This window comes from Peromyscus eremicus, chromosome 13 (assembly GCF_949786415.1).
Source record: "Peromyscus eremicus chromosome 13, PerEre_H2_v1, whole genome shotgun sequence".
NCBI lineage: Eukaryota > Metazoa > Chordata > Mammalia > Rodentia > Cricetidae > Peromyscus > Peromyscus eremicus.
In genome coordinates this window covers 2,578,991-2,594,905 of record NC_081429.1, presented here as the reverse complement: position 1 = coordinate 2,594,905, position 15,915 = coordinate 2,578,991, and the positions used below count along the sequence as shown (strand labels likewise).

The window sequence follows — 15,915 nt, the reverse complement described above, 5'->3', positions numbered from 1 at the left end:
AAAATAAGAATTAAAAAAAAAAAAAGTGTGTGTGAGTACAGGGGCCAGTTCTCTCTTTTCACTAAGTGGGTCCCAGGGATTGAATTCAAGCTACCATCAGGCTTTGTATCAGCTGTCTCCACCTGCTGAGCTATCTCACCAGCACCCCTCAAAAAATTTTGATAACATTAAAACACTGAACTGCCAGGTGTGAAGCATGCCTTTAGTTTCAGCACTCAGGAGGTAGAGGTAGGTACATCTCTGTGAGCTCAAGGCCAGCCTGTTTGCCAGCCAGGGCTACATAGTAAGATTGTCTCAAAAAAACAAAACTCTGGATTATTTTGCTAGGTGAGTGTCCTACAAACACTAGTTCTCAAGATGCTGATCTGGGAAATAAACAAGGGCTCTGTTCACAGATGCACACACACATAAAACCCATTTTATGCCTAGGACATTAAAAGGTTATCAGGGAAATCCTTCCATGAAATTACCTTCACAGCACAGAAGACAGAGATACAGTCAAGTCAATAATTAGACCTGCCTACCCTGCCCACACCCTACAAACAGCTCAACAGTTCAGACAATCTTCTTAAGATCTTCTGAAGGATCTTCTCCAACTCACCTATGTAATCCGGGTATGTTCCATAGGCAAACAGGTTCAGCAACTGCAAATGTGCAGCATTGGCTCCTTCTGCAAGCTGAAGAAGGACAGGAAAAGTTCACCACACAATAAATTTCCACTAATCACTACAATATTCTGATACAGGACATGTGACCAAATGCCAAAGATGTCATGGCCATTTCCTCTGTACTATTTGATTAGGTAGTTCCTAAGGTCTTTCCACTTCTGATTCTTGGAGAAAAACTAAACAAGATTATTTAAGTCCAAAAGTGAATCTTCTTCCTTCCTCAGGAAGACATTTTGCACAACATATAAGATGTTCAAGTAGCTTCTTCTTCCCCCTTTCCCTGCCCCCTTGCCAGCCACTCCACCACAAAGCTTTGTGCACTAGAGGCAGTTCAAGTCTTCTCAGGATCTCCTCTGCCTTAAAACAAATACTGAAGGCTGCGAGAGTCTTGCCTAACATGCACATAGAGCTAGGTTCAATCCACACAGCATAAACTGGGCATGGTGGCACAGGCCTGCACTTCCTCAGCAGGTGGACACAGGAGGATCAAAAGTTCAACATCATCCTCAGCTACCTACTGAGTTCAAAGCCAACCTGGATTACTTGCAAATGAGAACCTGTCTCAAATGAAAACCAAGAGTGTGGTAATCTTGTCCACATACCAACTGTGTATTTCTTTTGTTGTTGTGCATGATGTGCGCATTGTATGTATGTGTGGTCATGTATGCGGTGCACATGCGCTCACAGAACAACTTTATGGAGTCCATTTTCTTTGAGAACCATTTATGAAGGTTCGCAGAGATCAAACTCAGGTCATCAGGCTTATGTGGCACTTTTACCCAGTGAGCCATCTTTTTTTTTTTTTTTTTTTTTTTGGTTTTTCGAGACAGGGTTTCTCTGTGTAGCTTTGCGCCTTTCCTGGAACTCACTTGGTAGCCCAGGCTGGCCTCGAACTCACAGAGATCCGCCTGGCTCTGCCTCCCAAGTGCTGGGATTAAAGGCGTGCGCCACCACCGCCCGGCTCCAGTGAGCCATCTTGCCAGCCCCCAACTTAGTACAGTGACACCCACTATCAATCAAATCTGAACAAACTGTATGGCTAGTTCCAAGTTTCAGCACTAAATATGAACTATGAACCCTGGCAATATTAGCACAGTGTAACGTGTGACAGAAAGGCTATACTGAAACAGAGTTATTACCCTGAGCCAAATAAAAATGTTCATTAATTTATTTTACTTATGTTGGTGGCAAAATGATATCCATGGGAAAAAATGCAAAGAGCAGCTGAGTCACCTCGCACAGGCCTGTAATCTCTGCTACTTGTAAAGCTAAAGGAATAAGATCAGAAGCTCAAGGCCAGCCTGAGCTACAGGCTTAGGAAACTTAGCAAGACCCCAGCTCAAAATAAAAGTAAAAGGAGGGCTTGGACATAGTTAAGTGGCAGAGCACCTGCTTAACATGCAGAATACTATAGGTTGAGTCCTCAGTAACACATACACTCACCACCTCTTCCAACTTACCAAATTCCATAAAGCAAAACAGGAACAACACTATTCTATTTTAGCTATCTAAAAAGGAATTCCAATAATCGCATCCATAATTTCAGAAGGCTGAAAAGTAACTAGCTTCTTCCTGGCTCAAAACAGGGGCAACAGAAACAGTAGGCAGAGGTAATTTGCTAAGGCCCAGCAAGCACCAATATGAGAGTGCTAGCACCCTTATACTTCAAGCTGCCATTTCAGAGTGGAAGAAGTCAGTAAAGAACACTGAATCTAGCCCCTACTTTTCATACAACTACAAAGCTAGCTGGAATAGACTATTTTCTCTAATACAGGTACTCCAAAACTTCTCTGACTCACTAAGTCTGTAAGGTCTCATTCAGGTTTTTCATGAATCTGAAGAAACAATTACAGCTGGTCAGCTTTTCTATTGGAAAATGAGCTTAGCCAAACAGTGGCACTCTCCTGTAATCCCAGCACCTGGTAGATGGAAACAGGAGAAACAGGATCAAGGCCAGCCTAGGAAACATGAGGGTCAATCCCAAAAAAACAAACTAAACCAAAACAAAAAGTCTAATTCTCAAATCTTCCTCAAAGAATTATTGATTGAATCTTTACTGAAAGTCTACTATGTATAAGGCTATGTACTCAGCCCAAGGAAGCAATGGTAAGCACAAAAGACTTTACCCTCACAGACCTTAGTATAACAAGCAAGTTACATTAAATAAAAACTCACGCCAGGCGGTGGTGGCGCACGCCTTTAATCCCAGCACTCGGGAGGCAGAGGCAGGAGGATCTCCGTGAGTTCGAGGCCAGCCTGGTCTACAGAGCGAGATCCAGGAAAGGCGCAAAGCTACACAGAGAAACCCTGTCTCGAAAAACAAAAAACAAAACAAAAAAAACCTCACAATTGGGCCGGGCAGTGGTGATGCACGCCTTTAGTCCCAGCACTCAGGAGGCAGAGGCAGACAGATCTCTATGAGTTTGAGGTCAGCCTGATCTACAAAGTGATATCTAGGACAGCCAGGATTACACTGAGAAATCCTGTCTTGAAAAAAACAAAACAAAACAAAAACGAACCAATCAAACAAAAAACCCTTACAATTAACAAAATAAAAGTCAGGCTGGCTGGGAATGTGGCTCATTGGTACAGCTTGCATACCATGCATGCATGAAGCCTTAGGTTCAATCCTCAGTACCAAATAAAACCAGATATGGTAGTACATGCCTATAATCCCAGAACAGAAGTACTGGAATTTCAACTCATCTCAAGCTATATGCTAAGTTTAAGGCCTCAACACAGACAAGATCCTGTCTCAAAACAAAAAAAAAAAAAAAAAAAAAAAAGTGGCTCCATTTCCATCTCTGGCCATCATAGGAAGAAGAGCCACCTGTGAGGTAGTCACAGTAAGTCAAGAGAAATCAAGAGAAATAAGCAGACATATAGTACTGAACCCAATAACCTGAAGGCTCACACCTCAGGTTACAATTGGCTCTGAGATAAAGCTGACAATAGATAGCAATGGTGTCATGGTGGCCATGAAGGTAAACTACCTAACTAATGCCAACACATCCTATATGCAGACCACTACCACCAAGAACACCAGGGCCACCCTCAGCTGCATCCAGCAAATTACTAACAGGAAGTACTTTGGTCTAGGTCAGCAGACAGTGGTCATGCACACAGTGCCATCCTATACAGGCAGAAGCCTGTGGTGGCAGAGGGCACAGAGCCTGCCCCTCCAACACACTGAAATCTCCTGAGAGCTCCCTCCAATGCACAAATATATCTGCAATTTTCTCAAAAGAACAAATAAAAACAACAACAACAACAAAACCAGTGTCTAAAGTGAGAAGTAGAGGCTGGGAAGCATAAATGTACAATGACCAAAACTGACTACAACAATAGAACAACACTACTTGTGTCGACATCATTCGGACCTTCTTACTGTCTTTCAGACAACTAACAACGCAATCTGATTTTATCCAAGTTTAAGGGAACAGGATAAAGACTCTAAGACATTATCCTTGATCTCCTCCCCACCAATTCCAATTAACAGGGTATCAAACAAGTCCACAGTCAATGCTGAAATTTGCTGGAAACCTGGAGAATCAGAAAACTATAGCACAGAGAAGACAGAAACTGTCTGAAAACTATTCTTACCTCCTGAACATTGGCCAGCTCCAGCAGTTCTCCAAACACATATACTCCAGGAGCCTCCAGCACCTGGCTTATGAGAGTGGTGAGGGCTGAGCCACTGGTACCTTTGGCTAACAAAATAAACTGCTCCAGGAGGTTGCTGGAGGGTTTCTGTTCACCTGCCATTCTCCGGTCTTGAGATCTGTCCAAAAGGAAAGTGGGCCGGTCATTCTACCACCTTCTCCTCTCCAAAGTGTGGATGTAAGGCTGGATCAGACACAAGGACACTTTTGATTTGTTTTTGTTTTTTTGAGATAAGGTTTCTCTGTGTAGCTTTGGAGCCTGTCCTGGAATTAGCTCTGTAGACCAGGCTAGCCACGAACTCACAGAGATCCGCCTGCCTCTGCCTCCTGAGTGCTAGGATCAAAGGTGTGCGCCACCACTCCTGGCTACAACAACACTTTAATTTCACAGCTCTTCATAAAACAGTCCCTGAATCTAGATACAATTCCACTTTGTGAGCTGGGCAAACTTCACTCTGGAGTTAAAGGTATTCTGTCCTCAATTCTGAAGTTGTTCTGAAACACATCTTCTAAAAGACACTTCCCTATCTGTACCCTCAGAAGCATCATCTTCTAAGTCCTTAAAGCTGACCAGGACACAGGGAAGTTTCTTTATATATGTTTTGTTTGGGAGGTCAGCTCCCACCTTTTGAAGGGTTCTTATGAGAGAGGGATAAGAAAATATCAGCCGGGCGGTGGTGGCGCACGCCTTTAATCCCAGCACTCGGGAGGCAGAGCCAGGCGGATCTCTGTGAGTTCGAGGCCAGCCTGGGCTACCAAGTGAGTTCCAGGAGAGGCGCAAAGCTACACAGAGAAACCCTGTCTCGAAAAACCAAAAAAAAAAAAAAAAAAAAAAAGAAAATATCAGATAGAAAGAGAGATCTAGCTAACGAGAAAAAAGACAGAAACACAGAATAGTTACAGGAGGGCCTTTTCCATTTATTCAAAAGGGCTTTTTATAACAAAGCCAAGGGCTAGGGCAAAAGACTTCCTCCTTGCAAGATCAAAGCACATCGAACAGCCAAGTATAGACCCTTCCAAACACCTGGTAACCACACCCATGGTCAAATCATCTCCTTATGTAGCCCTGCTAGGTAAAGCAAGCTCAGATTCTCTGACCCTGAGTAATTTGGGCCTGCACAGTTTTGTATCTTCCTCATTTCTAGGCTCTGGTTAAGAGAGAGAGAATACTGACTATGCACAGAGGCAATTTTTGTATCATTAGAATCCTTCCTACAGGGGCTGGAGAGATGGCTTAGCAGTTAAGAGCAGTGGTTGCCCTTCCAGAGGATCCAGGTTCAATTCCCAGCACCCACATGGCAGCTCACACCTGTCTGTAACTCGGTTCCAGGGAATCTAACACCCTCACACCATTGCACATAAGGTTAAATAAATTGTTTTTTAAAAATTCCACCTACAGCCAGGCACATATCAGAAACAAAGAGAAGACAAGAGCCACACTTTATTTAATAAAAAACCCCATTTTAAGGGCTCCACAATAAATCGATGCTTAGGATACCATACAAGGCATTGGGTTGCCCAGCAACAGAAAAAAAAGTCATTTTAGCATAGGAACGTGGGAAAAGTAATTACAAAATTAAGCAATGATAATTCAAATCTAACCAGGCAGTAGTGGCACATGCCTTTAATCCCAGCACTCGAGAGACATTGGCAGCCAGATCTCTGTGAGTTCGAGGTCAGCCTGGTCTACAGAGCTAGTTTCAGGACAGCCAGGGCTACCTTGTCTGGAGGGGGGGGGGGGGAGGGAGAGAGACAGCAATTCAAATCTAGAAAATACATTCTCTTTAAGTCAGAAAATGTATCTATTTGGCCTCCTGCTGATACAGACATTTTAACAAACATGACTCCAGAACTTATACAAAATCTTAATAATAGGATATGAAGGAACAATGCAGATATTGCTTTTTAATTAATTTTTTTTTTCTACGAGAGCATTTTGTTTGCACGTATGAATGTACACCATGTTCGTGCCTGGTGTCCACAGAAGCCAGAAGAGGGCACCAAATCCCCAGAGGCTGGAGTTATAGGTCCTTTGGAAGAGCAACCAGTACTCCCTTTTTTTCTGTCTCGAGAGACAGGGTTTCTCTGTGTAGCCCTGGCTGTCCTGGAACTCGCTTTGTAGACCAGACTGGCCTCGAACTCACAGAGATCCATCTTCCTCTGCTGGGATTAAAGGTGTGCACAACCACTGCCCAGCCAGCCAATGCTCTTAACAGCTGAACCATCTCTACCACCCCAATGCAGATATTGTATTGTCATCGTCAAGATATTAGGTTCAGAAGAGTTCAACAATTGCGTAATAAAGATATGATGAGTGTGTACGAGCACTAAAGGAATCCCACATAAAATTTTCTTCCAGAAATGATACACACAGAGGAGTGTGACAAAACGAAAGGTGTGTGTGTCTGTGTGTGCGTCTGTGTGTGCGTGTGTGAATGAAGAAAAAAAAGTCAAAGAAGAGCCCTTTTAGGAAAAGTAAGTATGTTGCCTCACTTAGGGTTACCTAAGAAGATCCTGTCACAAACAGAAAAAGTGGCCTGGCGTTGGTGGCGCACGCCTTTAATCCCAGCACTCGGGAGGCAGAGCCAGGTGGATCTCTGTGAGTTCGAGGACAGCCTGGGCTACAGAGTGAGATCCAGGGCAGGCACCAAAACTACACAGAGAAACCATCTCGAAAAAACAGAGAGAGAGACAGAGACAGAGAAACAGAGACAGACAGACAGACAGACAGAGACAGAGAGAGAGACAGAGACAGAGAGACTAGAAAACAAAGTCCTGGGGAGGAAAAAGGAAAGCTGAGGACTGGAAGAAGAAAAGGAGAAGGAGAGGAAGATAGGTGAGGGGAAGAAGACTAAGTTAGAAAATGAGGAACAGCCGGGCGGTGGTGGCGCACGCCTTTAATCCCAGCACTCGGGAGGCAGAAGCAGGTGGATCTCTTTGAGTTCGAGGCCAGCCTGGACTACAGAGGGAGTTCCAGAAAGGCGCAAAGCACACAGAGAAACCCTGTCTCAAAAAAACCAAAAAAAGAAAAGAAAAAGAAAAAAAAAAAAGAAATGAGGAACAAAACCTAGTCCCTCCCCACCCCGCAAACACACACAACTGAAAAGACAGGTGGGACTCTCAGCCAAGAGACTAAGTGGAAGGAGCAGGGTGCGAAGGGTGTTGGAGATGGGGAGAAACTGAGGTGCCTCTGAAAGATCTCAATCTCAAGAGCCAAGTCTGTGGGGATACCCTAGACGGAATAAGATGATGATCGACGTTTTCTTCTGAAGTGGGAGGCTCCTCGAGGAGGCGGATAGGGACGGAGTGGAGATGAATGCCCGTCTCGGGAAGACGCTATTCTGAAGCGCCAAAAAGGGTCAAAGGAAACAGCCTCTGTGGGAAGGGGCGCATCGAGGGCAGCTACCGCGTGGAAGATGACAGTCGCACGCTAGAATGAACGTCAGGACTGATGGGCTTGCTCCTAGCCACCAGCACACAGTGAGGACCTCCCGGCGTCCTGCAACGGGGGCGGGGCGGCGTGGCCATCGGCTTTCTTGGGAAAGCCTGCGGAAGCGAAGCTGGAGATCCAGCCAAGACCAGTGGGGCCTGCCCTCTTGCCTTCCCCTACCTGTCTGCGCCGACTCTCTGTCCTCTTCGCCGATGTCTCGGCCTCCCAGAGCCTGCCTGCAGGTTGTCAAGCTTCCATGATCGGCCGGCCGGGCGTCCGGCGCTTTTCTGTCTCCGCCGACCCGTCACCGGTGCTGTTCCCCCGGAAGCCTCCCACCGCTGCACTCGAGTTCCGCCTACACAATGTTCCCGCTAGGCTTTCACAACCTCCCACCTAGAGTGAGGCTGAAGCGGGAGAAGAGGGTCCCTGCCCAGCTGCAGCCCCAGAACTGGGAGGAAAGGCAAGTGAAACACAGCGCCCGAGGAGAGGAATGTGGCCTAGGTAATCCTAGGGCTTCTGTAGTAGCTGTCATCATCACTACCCTGGGCCAAAATGTTTGCGCCCCTTTGGCTGAACTTTCTTTACAGGTGAGCCCCCCAGGCAACCGCGGCTACCCCGGAGTTCTGACACACTATTTATTGAACTATTTTTCTGTTTGACAGATGTCCATATTTATCTTGCCAGATTCTCATAAAACTATGATCTGTATAAAATATTCTCATTTTCCGATATGCTAACTAAGGCTAACAGTTCAAGTCAGTAAATGGCAATATTGGAATCCAGGCTCATGGAAGCCAAGGACGATGTTCTTAACCTCTATTCTGAAACTGTTTACAAATAAGCAGATGGAAGACTAGAGAGATGGCTCAGCGGTTAAGAGCCTTTGCTGCTGCAGAGGACTCAGGTTGGGTTCTCAGCACCCACATGGCAGCACACACCCACATGGGAGCTTACACCCACCTGAAGTCCAGCTCCAGAGAAATCCAGTGCCCTCTTTGGCTTCCTCCTACACTGCGTTCACATGGTGCGCATTCTACACTCAAGCACACACATGCACATTAAAAATAAATAAATAAGTCTTTAAAATTTTAAGCAGTTGATGGGTGCTAGAGTGGTGGTTCAGAGGTTAAGAGCATTGGCTGAGGAGGACCCAAGTTCAATTCCCAGCATCCACATGGTGGTTTTCAACTGTCTGTAACTCCAGTTCCAAGGGATCCAACACCCTCTTTCTGACTTTCAGGCTCCGTACACATGTGGTACACAGTCATGGATGCAGGCAAAACACCCATACATAAAAAAAAATTTAAAAAGTAAAAATAAATTTTAAGCAGTTGAGTTGGGCCAACAATGAATGGTTCTATAAGCAAAATGTCTTTCATGGCACTGCATTTGGTACCCTGAGAAGATAGCCAAGAGCTGCTAGGAAATTAAATAGTTCAACAGATTTCTTCAGAGTGTATGACACAGATTTTCAGATCCTGAAGACATGAAAAGTCCTTTCTACCTATTATACACTAGAATACACACATCAGAAAGCAGAGGAATGCAGGAGGCTAGCACCAACCAATTCATTCTTTTTTAAAGTAACATCTAGGTGCTGCAGTGAGAGCACCAGCTGCTCTTCTAGAGGACCCAGGTTCAATTCCCAGCACCCACGTAGCAGCTCACAACCGTCTGTAACTCCAGTTCCAGAGGATCTGGTGCCCTCTTCGGGTCTCTATGGACACCAGGCACGTACATGGTGCACAGTCATACATGTGAAGATGCCGGTAAGCCACGAGCCACGTGGCAAGGTATAGATTAATGGAAATGGATTAATTTAAGCTGTAAGAACAGTTAGCAAGAAGCCTGCCACGGCCATACAGTTTGTAACCAATATAAGTCTCTGTGTTTACTTGGTCGGGTCTGAGCGGCTGTGGGACTGGCAGGTGAGAGAGATTTGCCCTGACTGTGGGCCAGGCAGGAAAACTCTAGCTACACACACACATAAAATAAATAACTTTAAATATCTACTGTGCTCTAGCAGGAATTACAGAAGGTTATATGATCACATGATCACAAAAACAAACTGTCCGCAAAGAGCTCCAGTCTATCAAGTGCCATGAGAAAGATTGGAAGCATAGAAAAGAATGGACTGGGGAAGAAAAACTAGATATTTGGGTTTGTTTGGTTGGTTGGTTGGTTGGTTGGTTGGTTGGTTGGTTTGGTTGGTTGGTTGGTTGGTTTGGTTGTTTGGTTGGTTGGTTGGTTGGTTGGTTTGGTTGTTTGGTTGGTTGTTTGGTTGGTTGGTTTGGTTGGTTGGTTGGTTGGTTGGTTGGTTGGTTTGGCTTTTTTGCCTTTAAACGTGGAAGACACCAGGCACGGTGGCACGTGGCCTTAGTCCCAGCACTCAGAAGCAGGCGGGTCTCTAGTGCCTCCTCCCAGTCTTACTTTTTTATTATTTGACAAAAACACCATTCGAATAGGCAATTAAGATGGTCAGCATCCGAAAAATAGAAATGCATACTTTAACAAAATACCACATTTAGCCAGAATGGCTAAAATTAAAAAGACTTATGGCAAACACCCAGTGTTAACAAGAATGAACACCAACTAGAACGTTCCTACAGAGTGGGCAAAAGCCTCAGTTCTACAATCACTTTGGGAAACTGGCGATATCTACTACCACTGACATATGCGTGGTCTACAAGATTAACAACTTTTTCCCCTAAAATCTATGCAACATGTCCACAAAAGGAAACATACAAGAATGCTCACTTCAGAATGTTTCCCTGTCAATGATAAAACTCAGATGTCCATCAATTTCAGAAGATATTAATTCTGGTTTATACATACAACTTACCAACTGAAAAAAAATGGTGCAAACACAAAAATACTGATTAACAAGAAAGCCAGACATATACTATACACACAGTATAATCACATTTAAGTGAAATCTACATACAAATTCAAATACAGACAAAATGTCTAGGAGCCATAAAACCAAGAGAGTAGTTGATTACCTCCAGATATGAGGATTCAGTACTGATTGGGAAAGACCATAATGAGTGCTGGAAATGTTGTACATCTTGATTTGGGTGATATTGATGGGTATATATATCTTCTCTCACAGAATGTATGGCATACTCAGTAACAAAGATAACTCAGGATTTAAAAAATGTAACATGAGGGGGAAACCCTCATCCTTAAAGGTTCTCAGTCTTCTGAGTCAGTGGTTCTCAGTCTTCCGAGTGCTTCACGCTGTAGTGGCCCCTAACCATAGAATTCTTTTCATTGCTATTTCATAACTGTAATTTTGCCACTGTTATAAAGTGCAATGTAAGTATTTTTGGAAATAGAGGTTTGCCAGAGGGCTGTGACGCACAGGTTGAGAACCACTGCTTTAAGTTAAAATGCCATTTCCACTTCATCAGCACCTCTAAGGTGTTCTCCACTTTATCTTAACCTAATGGCCAAGAAGTAACGCTCGGTGGCATTCTAATGTCTTGTCTTTTGTGCCACTTATCAATTCCATCTTGAATCTCCTTATCTCCCTAAACAGTTCTGTATCTTCCAAATGACAGTGACATACCTTTCCCTTAACTCAGTACCTGAACAAAAAAAAAAGAAAAAAAGAAAAAGTTTGCTGAATTACTTGAAAGGAAAAAAAAAATGGGTGGGTGCTCAAATGGGTATAGTGGGAACAGGAACAGGAAAGAAAGCCTACGGAAGGACATGGGCATCTTTAAAGAAACAGACGGTTAAAACAACTTTCCCTACTTTCTTGGAAAATCATATTAAATGTCAAATTGAATGACAAATAATCAAGTCAAAATAGCAAGACGTATCTAGACTGAGAATATCACACTCTAACACTAAAGCTCCTTTCAGGAAATCCACCAAATAAATGCTTACCTATTCTGAGTGTTTCAACACTAGTTGGGGAAACTGTTCATTAAAGGGAAAAACAATCACATTGTCATGCTGCTAAAAATATCGCCTACCCAGTGTAGTGCAAAGAGACTAGGCTACAGGTCAGTAGACTTAAAGCCAAATTCTAACTTTCTCAACTTGCTGTGATCTGCGGCCAGTCTGCCTCTCCGGTCCTCAATTTCTTCATATTTAAAAAATTAAAGATAAAAAGTGATCGGGTTGGGCTGGAGAGATGGCTCAGTGGTTAAGAGCACTGAATGCTCTTCCAGAGGTCCTGAGTTCAATTCCCAGCACCCACAGGGTGGCTCACAACCATCTGTAATGAGATCTGGTGCCCTCTTCTAACCTGCAGTCATACATGCTGTATACATAACAAATAAATAAATAAATCTTTTAAAAAAAGTGATCGGGTTGGCAAACTCTTTTAAGTCTTCCTATACTGACATTGAGTATACAATCTTTAGCTCTCCCAATCCGAAGCAGAAACACAACATAAACCCTGCAAAGCAAGTAAAAATGCACCTCAGACTAACAAACTAGCACTATTTGAGGAAGTCATTTTGTTCTATTATCTTTCAAGGCTTAATCTATGGTTTGTTAGTTGTTTGCAGTCTTACCATGGTTTGCAGACTTCTGAGTTCCTTGTAAACAGAAGTTAACTGTCGGTGGGCTGTCATGTCTCCAAGGAGAAAGAGGACCTTCCCGCCAGGTTTCAAGAAACCAGATTCAGAAACCAACCCTACAGAAGGATTCCAAATTTGCGCACACTGCGCGGCACACTGGAGCCTAAGTTAAAAAGACCGAGCGCAGATTGTACTGGGATTTGTAGTCCCTGGCTTCTAGCGGTGAGCTGGGATAGCCTACTCCCTGGGAGACTGGGAAATGTAGTTTCTGCCACCTTGCACAGAGCAGCCTGCCATAGTCTCAGACCGCTAGTGCGCCCGGCGACCGGAGTAGGTGCCTCAAGCTTCTGAAGATTTCAAGCCACCGCTCCGCTGGGACAAACTCTAGGCAACAACACGAACAAAATTCTGTCCTCCGGGACTCCTCCGGGCGGGCCTTTCCCACTGACGCTCTCCGTCCCCGAGCGAAGCCGCTGAGCGTTGCTATTGGCTATTCGGAATGCCAATCGCCGAAGCTGGCTTGCCATTGGTTTCAGGGCGGGAGCTCCGCGACTAGAGGGAAGGAGAAGGGATCAGGAGCGGGAGCCGAGGGGAGGGAGAGGCCGGTTCGGGTCTGGCCGCCAGCGCTGCTTGCCTGAGGTGTCCGGCCGGGCAGCGGCTCCGTCTCGGTTCCTGGTACCGTCTGCGAGGTCCTGCCGAGCCAGCGTGGGAGGGCCGCAGGCGGCAGGCGCCGCATCATGTCAGCCAAGGACGAGCGGGCCAGGGATATCCTGAGAGGCTTCAAACTGTATCCGCCCGGGAGCAGGGGCGGGGCCGGGGAGGGCTGGGAGGAGGCCGTGGCTCCGAGGAGCCGGGCCGTGGCGGGGGCGCCAGGTGGGCACCGCGGCCACCCCTCCTGCGAGAGGGGGCAGGAAGGGAACGGCGTGCCGGGCCCCCCGGGAGGGACTGCGAACGGGAGGCGGGCACAGGGGCGCCCTGAGGGAGGAAGGGGACGTTGACGGAGCCCCGGGGGACGGAGGCGGAGGAGCCCCGGGACCTGGCTGCGAGAGGTGTCCGCCCCGAAAACCGGAGTCCCGGGGGCTAGTCGGGGCCGGGAGGCTGGGAGGGGGCTGTGGTCCGCATGCGGAGGCCGAGCCGGTGCGGCGGGCTGGCCTCCTAGCCTGCCGTGGAGCATCTTTGGCGGGAAGCCCATAAGGGAGCAGGGGAAAGTGACTCCAAGCAAGTGACCTTGTGTGAGATAACTGTACATGCTCTTGGGTACCCCATCTCACTCCACACACCCCCACCCAACCACCACCAACTCCCGTCTTGTTTCCACAACTTCTCTTCCTCACTTGTGGCTTCTTCTAGAGCTGGAGTAGTGGAGAGGTGGGGAAAGAGAAATCCAAGACCGACCCCACCTTAACACTTTCTTGGCCTTTGAAGCATTGGATGGTCACTTTTCTCCTCAGCCACTCAAGTTCTCTTTCCAGCAAGATGAGGAACATGAGCATGTGTGAGAGATACCTTGAGGTACTTTGGTTTTGAACTGACACCTGGCAAAACTGTCTTTGTTCCTTGGCATGCTGTGTTTAATGCTGTATTATGGTGGAGCTGTTCACAATTCCTTGTGTTGATGACACGGTACTATGTAAGAAGTAATTGCCTCCATGGACATGGTGTTAAATGCCTATTACCCCAGTCCTTGGGAGATACAAGCAAGAGGATCAGAAATTCAGGTCATCCTCAGCTTCATAGAGAGTTCAAGGCCAGCCTGAGTTACGGGAGACCCTCCTTCATAAAGGAAAAAAGTGAGGAGGCAGAGATCGAAAAGAAACACTTGCCTCAGGCCTGTTGTAGTGTGACTTTTGTAACCTCTCTCTATAGTAAGGAAGGTTTGCAGGGTTTGTTCTGTTTTGGAGCAGTGTCACACTGTGTACCTCTGGCTGACCTCAGATAGAGATCCACCTGCCTTTGTCTCCAAAGTGCTGGAAGTACTAGGATTCAGAACTCAGATGAAATGTTTTCCAGTTTTACATTCTGCTGACCTTAATTTCTGCTTACACCCCTTCCATACAGTATGGACTATTTGTAAGTTCCTCCCTCAGTGAAATGTAGCCATCACTCACTGAGCTCCTTCCTCCCCTGGAGGTTAGGAAAGCACTGTTCTCTGAGCAGCCTGTGGTTGTGAAGACAGGACCCGTTTCACCTCTTCCAATATTTAATTGCTTTGTCATAGTCAGAAACCAAGGGTGGCCGGGCATGGTGGTGCACACCTTTGATTCCAGCACTCAGGAGGCAGAGGCAGGTGGATCTCTGTGAGTTCAAGGCCAGCCTGATCTACAGAGAGAGTCCCAGGAGGACAGCCAGGGCTACACAGAGAACCCCTGTCTCGAAAAACCAAAACGGGGCGGGGAGGGGGGGGCAGGAAAAGAAACCAAGGGTGACAGTAAAATTTAGAGTGCTTAGCAAGGCATGATAGACCATGCTTATAATCCCAGCACTTGGTGACCGGAGCAGGAAACGGTCTTGAGTTCAAGACCAGTCTAGGCTATAGAGTGAAACCCTAACTCCCAAAAAGAAAAAGGACCAAAACCCACCACAGTCTTAAAAGGGTGGAGGAGTGGACTGGAAGTATAAACAAGGCCTTGAGTTTCCGTAGCACCAGGGAGAAAAAACAACACAGGAAGTTCTGGGTGCAGAAATGAAAACTCTTCGAGTGAAAACTAATCTGCTGAGGTTTTGTTGGTTTGGTTTTAAGGGCAAGCAAGCAGCGTGTATTGAGAAGAAAAGAAACAGCTCCCTGAAGCTGGGAGGGGACTAGAAAATGAGTTGCCCCTGCTGTGCTTTTTAAAAACAGAAGGCAGCATCTCCTTACATATTGCCATTCATGATACACGCTCAATGTTTTTAGATAGTGAAGTTTAGTAGCAGACTTTTTTATAGCTTCATGTATGATTCTGTTTGTCTTTATAATGGACCGCCTAAGCAGATATGGATGACTAAAGTGTTAGAAAAGCTATAACATGGCCTTTATTTTTCCTTTAAATAATTTATATTATTAATGTGTATGCTGTGGATAATAAACCATAGGCTGTGGGGAATTAAATTCCAGAAGCAATGCTTTTGTCAGATTATAATTAGCACTGCTAAAAACAAATGTTTGGAATAAATGAATATAGCAGAAAAACTTACACATTGTCACCTTTACTCTTGACATGGACCTGTTGAGAAAAAGGCTAAAGGGCAAATATAGAAAAGACTTAAAGCCTTGTGTGATGGCACACGCTTTTAGTCCCAGGACTCAGGAGGAAAGACAGGCAGATCTCTGTGAGTTTGAAGCCAGCCTGATCTACAGAGCTAGTTCTAGGACACCCAAGGCTACACAGAGAAACTTTGACTTGAAAAACCAAAAATAAAAGAGAAGAGGAGTGAATTGGCCACCTAAGTAGTGATGTTAGTGCTTCGGAAGCAGGCTTTCAGGGGAAGCTTGACCTGAGCTGATTAAATTATAAAACAAAGGGAAGCAGCCACATAGAAGTTAGTAATAGGTTTTCTGTAGCACGACAATAGGTTTCTCTGCCAGCACAGTAAGCTAGATCAAGCTGAACTGAAAAAATACAACAACAGGTTTATTTGAG

General features: G+C 45.6%; 2 protein-coding genes across 4 annotated transcripts in view; one reads left to right on the top strand and one right to left on the bottom strand.

The window, feature by feature from the left end:
• Cops7b (COP9 signalosome subunit 7B) overlaps positions 1–12,750 on the bottom strand; it is a 29,944-nt gene extending 17,194 nt beyond the window's left edge. Inside the window, exons 1-3 of one of the 3 annotated variants that reach the window (XM_059277994.1) lie at positions 12,290–12,750; positions 4,272–4,449; positions 602–677 (exon numbers count right to left, since the gene is read on the bottom strand). In XM_059277994.1, coding sequence (XP_059133977.1) covers positions 602–677; positions 4,272–4,433 — 238 coding nt within the window. In that variant the 5' untranslated portion in view covers positions 4,434–4,449; positions 12,290–12,750. Of the gene's footprint in view, positions 1–601; positions 678–4,271; positions 4,450–7,940; positions 8,051–12,289 lie in introns of those variants that run through there. The other 2 variants (XM_059277993.1, XM_059277995.1) reach the window with 2 other exon arrangements.
• An 84-nt stretch (positions 12,751–12,834) lies between these two features.
• Positions 12,835–15,915, top strand: part of Pde6d (phosphodiesterase 6D) — a 44,695-nt gene continuing 41,614 nt past the window's right edge. Inside the window, exon 1 of the mRNA XM_059277996.1 lies at positions 12,835–13,082. Within this exon, the coding sequence (XP_059133979.1) occupies positions 13,033–13,082 (50 nt within the window). The 5' untranslated portion in view covers positions 12,835–13,032. The remainder of the gene's footprint in view (positions 13,083–15,915) is intronic.